The 8,519-nt window shown below is 46.8% G+C and overlaps 1 protein-coding gene across 2 annotated transcripts in view; it reads right to left on the reverse strand.

The window, feature by feature from the left end:
* Positions 1 to 261: 261 nt before the first annotated feature.
* The window catches only part of LOC107270468 (transcription factor Ken), a 12,703-nt gene continuing 4,445 nt past the window's right edge, over positions 262 to 8,519 (reverse strand). The window contains exons 2-6 of one of the 2 annotated variants that reach the window (XM_025087807.1): positions 4,476 to 4,766; positions 4,197 to 4,369; positions 3,879 to 4,106; positions 3,473 to 3,764; positions 262 to 3,364 (exon numbers count right to left, since the gene is read on the reverse strand). In XM_025087807.1, coding sequence (XP_024943575.1) covers positions 2,906 to 3,364; positions 3,473 to 3,764; positions 3,879 to 4,106; positions 4,197 to 4,369; positions 4,476 to 4,763 — 1,440 coding nt within the window. In that variant the 5' untranslated portion in view covers positions 4,764 to 4,766 and the 3' untranslated portion in view covers positions 262 to 2,905. Of the gene's footprint in view, positions 3,368 to 3,472; positions 3,765 to 3,878; positions 4,107 to 4,196; positions 4,370 to 4,475; positions 4,767 to 8,519 lie in introns of both variants that reach the window. The other variant, XM_015745509.2, reaches the window with a different exon arrangement.

Raw genomic sequence — 8,519 nt, forward strand, 5'->3', positions numbered from 1 at the left:
CGAAGGGAATACCTGGGTCTTTCGTGCAATTATATACAATAACGTATTATCAATAGTAAATATCTAATATGCATAACTATTATAATAAAGGCTTACGAGCTATAAGCTATACTTACAATTAATTCGAATTGCTAATTACAACATGTTGTACCTGCGTCAAGGCATCGCACGCTAAACAATAATTACTTTATTTATCATTTAGTATCACATTGTGTTCACTGTTGTGCTGGCCGTTCTTGCCTGGCATTCGAATTCTGCACGTGCTTTCTTGTTGCTTGGTTCTTTTTTTTTTAAATTGTCTCACTCAAAATATTCAAAAAGTACCCCCACTCTCCTAGCCTTGCTCACCTGTCTCTCTTGCTCTCACACGTACACACGCACTCCTCAACGAGAAAAGATACTTGAAACAAATGATAAATTCCTCGTTTAAATTGTCACTGATGAAAAATTCATCAATTTTCATCTCCAGTCGCGTCTCGCGAGGCGACAGGAGCAACGGAAGTTATAGTGACGTAAGACGCAGAGCAAAAAAGACAAAAGTCGAGGGGAGAATCCAGAAAAAAAAATGAAAAAAAAATCGAAGGTCCCAAAGAACGTGGAAGAAACTCGAAGCCAGGCAACTTACAGGCATTATTTTCTCTTTTGAAATCAATCGGGAAGAAGGTGTGGATAGAAAAACGTAAGATTGTTAAAGGGGGGGGCGGGAGGGGAGGAAGGGATGAAAGATAGCAGTGATAGGTGATAGCGCTAGATAATAGGTGTAGAGTGACAGTTGTAGCGGTGATTAGTGACGTGTGTACGTGTGCGCTCGTTACAGGGAATAATTAATAAGCTTTATTTGTAATTTCTTTCTTTTCATTTTTCTTCTTTCGTTTTCTTCGCTTCCTCTCTTTTTCACTTTAATATCCCTTCTTTAATCCGTGTACAATGCGATCTGTCGTAGGTCTATGATTCGTACAAGATTCAGATCTCGGCGTTTCGCACATAATATAACTTATATGTTTCCCACTCGCGAACAGCCCTACGAACATATCTTTGGTGTACTGCTCTCGGTATTCTCAAGAATAATAATGTTATCTATTAACGGCGCCACTGATCGTGCGTCGCGACGCTGCTGCAATTAGTCGATCTGAGGAAACTGGGAGATTACTTTTTTTCTTTCCTCCTCTTTTTCGTGTAATGCCAGAATTTTTTGGCTCTGTGCCCCACGAGTGTGCTCCGTGCATGTGGGTTCGTGTCCGTGCTAAATTTTTTTCCTAGCGTGCCGACGGCTTTTACGATTATCAAAAAATAAAATAAACTTGATTTCGGGTACTTTTGCGTGGCGCTTACGTGTACACTTTGTCTTTTCTTCGCGCGAGTGCATAAGTGCATGCGTGCGGGTCTTTTCCTCCCTTCCGAAATTACGTCGAGTTGCATCTTCCTCGCGGGATGAAAACTTCGCGAAGAGAAGGGGACGAGTGGCGGATGAACACGAAGAGATGTGAAAGGGGTAAATTAAAAAAAAAAAAAAAAAGAAGAAAAAACCATTGGAAGGTGGAGAGGGTTAAAAAGGTAGAGCCACGCGAAAGAGAATCGCTACTCGCGTAAACTTTGACAAAATGGCCGGTCGAATAATTCGAGAGCGAATCACGAGCGAAGTCCGCGCCCTTCGAGGCACCTAAGGGCTAAAAACGAAAAGAAAATCCTAAATAATGACGTCCTGCGTCAAAAACTACTTATACGTCTAAAACGGGGCTACTTGGGCTGGTGGTTTGTTCTTTCGTTTCTCTCCGTAGGATTTCTCTTGCTTTCCTACGGCATGTCCGTCCGTTCAATTTGTTTTCCGTGTCGTCGTTGCTCCAGGGGGATGCAGAAGGGTTTGAAAGCTTTTTTTTGTTTCGTATGGAGACAATAGGGAATGAAAGGGACATCCTCGGGAATTGCATAATTACTTTTATAAACCTGCTACGGATTAACGTCCTAATGCTTACTCTCGTATACGCTTAGCCTATGAACACATGAAAATCACTGCCCAATCGACCAATTTGGACCCATAAGGCACGTCGAATCGTTTGAGGTCCAGGAAAACGACTGAGACGCCAGGATCGTCGTCGAAGGAAGAGAATAAGATAAAATATCATAGCTTGTCTGCGCGAGCAGATGAAAATAAATTCCTTCTAGCCGATCGATCCGTTCCGCTCAGTGCGATTTTCTCTAAACATGCTGCGTCAATTTGTTCAAGGCGATTTCGGGCAGGACACTAAGATCTACCTAAGACAGAAAATCGGTGGAAAATCGGTTGGTCCCTTTGCGTGTATAAAATAAATTAATGCTTCTTTCGCGTTTTTCATATGTAACATTATGTACAAGAGAAGAAGAGAGTCGTGTATGTAAATATATCTCTGTGTGTAATAGCGTCTGTAACGTCTAGACGCTTGGATGATGTATATTCATGTACAAGGGGAAGGTGCTCGTACGAGGTCTCAGCATGTGCTGCCTTGCGATGTCGATGGCTCCGATACGCCGCGCTTCGTTATCATTTCCAAGCGTATATCTAGATCCGCCAATAGAAATCTATTCAGGAAGCGGCCATCGATTTTTCGTACACATTTTTTTACATTTGGCCTTTGACCTCCTTTCCCTTTCTCTCACGCTCTTTCACAGGTACCAGATTTTTACGGTATTTTCGAAATACCCTGGCGCGACTCTATATAGACGTATATAGATTGAGAAGGTAGAGACCGGTGCTACGTATTTTCGGGATATGGGCATTTCCCTTCTGGACGTCCGTGACGGATGTCCCGGATGTTGGATCTTGAGGATTCGGACCTTCAGGATGTTCCGGAAAGATAGCTGACGAACATTCCATGAAGACTTCCAGATGAAAATGGCCCGTAGCACCGGGCTACCTTGAATCTTGTCGCTAGTCGTGAAGGTTCTTACTGAGTAGAAGATTGTTATGCGGCCCTGACAAGTGCCTGATTAGCTCCTGCAAGCTGTCGAAGCTCAGCGAACAGAAGCAGCAGGTGAACGTGTTATCAGGCGCGGCGATAACGCCTCTATGAACCGAGCAGAGATGCTTAAGAAGATGCGCCTTCTGCTTGAACATGGCGACGCAAAGGCGACAGGCGAAGGGTTTCTCGCCCGTGTGAACTCTCAGATGAGTCTTCAGGTTCCAGGACATACCGAACTGCTTGCCGCAGTAGCTGCAGCGGTATTCGCGAACGGGGGTCGATTTTGGGGGATCTTCCGTGGGGGGTTGCGGCGGCGCACGGGCCGGGGGTAAACTCCAGGCACCCCATGGTGGTTCCAGACCAGCTGCTGCGGTGGGATCCGCACTGGGGGGTCGATGAGATGCCGTCGGCGGGGTCAACGACCTGTCCTGCTGTTCATTTGAAAAGAGAAAGAAAGATAGAAAAAACAGGGCATGAATGAATTTTTTTATTTAAATCAAATGGCCATCCCTGCGAAGGAGCCTCAATGTACTTACCAGGTATGGTGGGGCCGATACGCTTAAGGGATGGGGTGCCTGTAGCCTTCGGGGTGTCTCGAATCCGGGATTGAAGGGGACGAACGCCGGATTCTGGGCTGGGGCGTTGTGAAAACCGGGTCTTCGCTTTCGATGGGGTGTCACCACGTAAGCTTCCGCCGGTGGGATTGGTATCTCTTCCGGTTTCCTTTTACCCTGTTCCAGACCCAAGGCTAATCTCGCGGCTAATTGACGCCTGCGCTCTTCAGCCTCTTCCAGGGACTCTCTTCTCTCCAACATTGGCTTCTCTGTCCTGCGAACGTCATCCAAAGGTACTTGTACCAGGTATCGACTTTTACGGGCATGCATCAAAATTCAGGATCAGCATGGTCCTGGGCTATACAATCTCAAGAATCAATATACATACTTGTGAATTATGTCGTGGGAGCTTTCGCTGGTTGTCGATGTCCCAGAGTTCAGGCTTAGGTTCACGGGATCCGAACTATCCCTCCTCCTGGGTGGTTCTATACTGCTTTCGCGATTTTCCAAAAGCATCGCTTCACCCTCGACACCCTCGACGTCGACCTCGGGCTCCTCCTCGCATCCCTCCGTCTTAATGAGGACCGAACAACAATCCGCAGGGTTGTTCGATTGTCTGAATCCATTTTGAAAGGGTGCTCTCAGTCAATTCGTGTACAGCAGACAAGTTCAAGGGATGAAGAGCTGGGGGTGAGCTTTTTCTTACCTGCCGTCGTACTGAGACTCGTAGCTGGAGCTTTCTTGGCTCTCGGAGGGTTGCGGCGTTGGTATTCTCTCGGGCTCGGAATTGCTCGAGGTTTGGGGTTGATTAGGCTCGAAGAGCTCGGACTTGATTTGTAGAAGCTCGAACAGTTCTCTCAGTGGGGTAAGCTCCGTGGACTGTTGACAATAAGAGAAAAGTTTCATTTTTAATTAGAATCCGAACAACACCTGGTCCTCCCTTCGTCCTGGGTCTACGATTTTTATTTTAAAAAATTAGACCCACCGGTATCAGGGCTTCCCCGTTGTAGAGAAATTCGAGCAGATGATTCAGCTGCGTCTTCCTGACCCCAGACAAATGAACCACGTGGTCCAAGGCTGGATTGCGAAGTAGACTAGCCAGGAGGGGACTAGCCGCCGCCAATACTACTCGGTGGGCCCTAACGACGGAACCGTCGTCGCAAGCCAAGGTCACGTCCACGTGACGGTCCCCGCTGTACCAGGCCCCGACCTCAGCGGCCAAGGTTGCGGGATGTTTCCCATAATGGAGGGTCAGTAGACCGTCCGTATACATCGTCTGTAACAAATGAAATTTTCAAATATTTATACAAAAATATATTCAAATTTTACTATTTAACGAGAACACGTATATATATATATTTTTAAAAAACCTTCGATGACTCTCAAAATAGTCAATGAATTCAATTAAGCACGTGCTACCTGATTACGCTGAATACAGATACGTGCCATGCAATCGTATCCGATTGCTTTGATCGCGTAATGAATTTGAATGAAAAAATTCATTATCGCAATTCTCAAATTTTTCCCCGAGATCATGAATCATCAAGATCACGATCGTCTTTCGGAAATACCATCTACTACTGGACCCCAGTCGAAAGGTATCGATTAATCTTCGGTCTGCTTAGTCTAATGAGAATCTAGAATCTAATTATAAAAATCATCATCATCCGTATACGGATCTTCCGCTCCATCACGATCGAATGATTCAGAGTATTGCGACGAGAAAGAGAATGATCTTGATTGCTGCGTCATACGTCTTTTTGCCATTTATAAACCGATACGCTAGTAACAATCTGCGTGTGTTGGCAGTGTAAAAAAATAATAAAAAAAAGCGACAAACAGCTACTATCGAGAAACTAAGAGAAGAGTACATCAGCGATAACAATAACGATTTCGAATCCAAAGTAACCCGAGTGACCTTCGACCGACTGGAATTGGAAAGGAGCGACCTTCGGTAAGAGTGGCGATGCGGGCTTTATTATTGCATACTTGACTCGCTAGTCAAGTCCCACTTAAAGCTCATCGTTTCAGAACTAGTACTGGTCTCTCTGTCGCGGCTTAGAAACCAGCCGTAATGAAAACTAGCCACGTTTGACGTTAGAGAGTCCGTTCTTTGAGAAAAGCATCGTGTAGGAGTTTCAAGGTTTCAACGTGTACATTTCAACGAATAAGGAAACAGTGGGAGGAAGGAGAGAGGAGCTCAGATAATATTACGGAATTCAGAGACGGGGACTTGCGATCTTGAAAGGCCCCATAGAGGGAGAGTGGTTGGTGATGGCGGTTAGAATAATCACGAGGTATTTATTTAAAAAAAAAAAAGAAAAAAGAAAAAAAAAGAAAAGAGAGACGTCCTTGGGTAATAGTTATGTAGCGGACGAATGATTATATATATCAGTGTATATATAGACACGTGTAGACAAATATACGTATGTATATATATACCGTGTGGCATACGTAATGTTATTACTGAGAAAATTGCTGAATAAGGAAATTGTTGCTGGCTGAAGTTCAGGGTCAATTACTGCTATAGAATTACGTCTGCGTTTTCTTTCTTCTATTTGGGCCTTGGGGGGGTGTAGTGGGGATGCCGCTGGTAAGGCCCATTCGTATCACGGACGGGGCCTTACCGGCTCCCCACTAGTTTCCCTGCGCGCCGTAGCTGCAGCGCGCGCGGCGGCAGCTCCACTCGCCTGTTACTCTGCAGGTGCTGCACTCTGGATTTCGCTGGAGGGGGCCCCGTAACCGCGTGCCCCGTCGAACGCGGTCGGTAACAGGTTCTGCCGTCCACCTGTAGGATCGTGGCTCTTTCGCAAAGCGCCGACACTCCGTCTCGGGGGCCTTATCGGGCCGCGTAACGACGATTACTCAATTTCCAATGTAAGGCCCCTTTTCCTTCGGGTCCGTATTACACTATACGTGAGATACTCGACTGGTAACCGATATTCCGGAATCTCGTGAAAGAACATAGAACGGCGACGCGACATCGAAGTACACGGTTCCCGTTTGACTGGTAGGGCCCCTTTCTACTTTGGGCCTTACGCGATACGACGAGGGACCTTACCATCCGTCGTGGCGTGGAACAATGGCGAAACTGGGTTACGCAAATGTCGAGGCTGGGAATTAAAATGCGTGTCTTGAGCGAACCCCGTTCTCGTCAGGGCCTTAAGTCCCACTACCACGCTTTTTTCTCGGTCCCTTCCCTACTCGCTCTCCCGATCTCTTTGTATCTCTCGGGAAGGAGGAGAAAGGCGTACATAAAGACTTCCCGGAGCGTGCGTCATTTCCGAAACTTCGTTTCGTTCGAATCTCCTTATCGAGAAAGTTTCTTTCGCACTCACTTCGCTTTACGAAATGTTATCAAGGGGCCAATTTGAAAAATGACAATTTTTCTTATTTACATTGGACTTACGGCTGCTCGAAGTCTCCTTCGCTCCTCTCTCCACTATCTCGCTGAGTTATTTACTCCGTTCCAGCATTTTTTCCTCTTTTTTCTACGAAGCCGTTCGTTGTCGGTAGATAGGTAGATAGGTAGATACCTACAGTGCCGGAGCCTGTACTCTGATTAAGGCGAGGCACAGCTTCGTGGAGGGATTGAGCAATGGAGAGCTCGCTCCGACGTAATGGGGCCCACCGTTTCCGCTCTATTTTTTGTGGGCCCAATTATGTTTCGCCAGCTTGAATAGATCGCGTTTCGTGGCTGCATCAGGAGTCCCTCCGCGCCGTTGAGAGAGGACCGTTCACCCGGAACGTCCTCTGATACTCCTATCCGCCAGTTCAAGACACTTGGGATCGTCATCGGCGTCATCGACGTAGCCTAAAACCACCAATCGCCATCAGAGTCCCTGGTGCCCAGGTTGATTCCACGTAAATCCGAGCACGTTGACACTTCCCTCGTTAAACTGTTTACTCCGATAGGAAAAATCTGGCCCTCGGGCAACGGTCTCAAAGCACTCTGATAAATCGTAAAAGAAAATTTCCAAAATACAACCTCCGCTCTTCGATCCCCATCGTTCCACTACCAGCAATCACTTTTCCATACGGATACAAAAAAGAGGGAATTCATCCTACGAACGATCCATCCTATCAAACCAAAAACCCAAACCCCTGCGTATAATTTTTTCGAAAATCATAACCCACCTAAAAAAAATGGGCAATACGAAAAATCGAATTCTTTCGCAATCCAAACCAACTTTCGATCCCTCTTCTCTTCCCTCCGTTCGCCAATTCTCCTACGGCACGATCGACCGCTACGAGAACACTCGCCGTAAACGAGTCACCGGGTACATTTCGTTCAAGGCCAGAAGTAAAAAGTCTTTTCAGCTGCACTTACCGAGCAACCCGGCTAACTGGTACGCGCTCACGCTCTCGCTCGCACGTAACACAGAGATACGTATACGTGCAAGAGAGTACGGACTATAGAGAGTCAGGCTCTATCACTATAGAGAGTCGAAGCGGCTAGCACACCACTGGCTCCTTCGTAATATATACGTTACGCACGTAGGTGTCTCTCTACGAAAGCAGCTCGGCAAAGCAGCCAGTTACATAATCCATTCATTATATAAGAACAATCGGCCGTCTAATAGACACTCCATCATTGTGCGATCCGAAGGGCACATCCATCCCGCGTAGATAGAGACACCACCGGTAGCATCGCGTGGCCTAGCGACCTCTTTGCTTTTTTAATTCAATACGAGGAATTTACTGTCCTCCATCTTTCTTTCCTTTTTCCCACAGGCACCCGTCAACGGCAATAACAGACCACCTCCCTACGATTTCAGTTCCCCCGTGTCTTTTCGTTGGTCTTTCGAGGACCGCGCATGCGCCCAGGATGCATTCCTCCGTTACCCAGAGTCCCCTGCTACTCATATGCATGCCAACTTCTCTCTCGGTTGCACCTCGATCCTTACGTAAGAAATGTGCACTAGGAAAGTCTCCGTGCACACCTATCCCCCAGAGTCCCATAAAGGTACTGTCCGTACCTGTTCAATTACTCCTGGTTACAGATCCGGCGACTCCCCCCCCCCCCCCC

This window comes from Cephus cinctus, unplaced genomic scaffold (genome assembly GCF_000341935.2).
Source record: "Cephus cinctus unplaced genomic scaffold, Ccin1 Ccin1_scaffold0774, whole genome shotgun sequence".
In the NCBI taxonomy this organism is placed as follows: Eukaryota; Metazoa; Arthropoda; class Insecta; order Hymenoptera; family Cephidae; genus Cephus; species Cephus cinctus.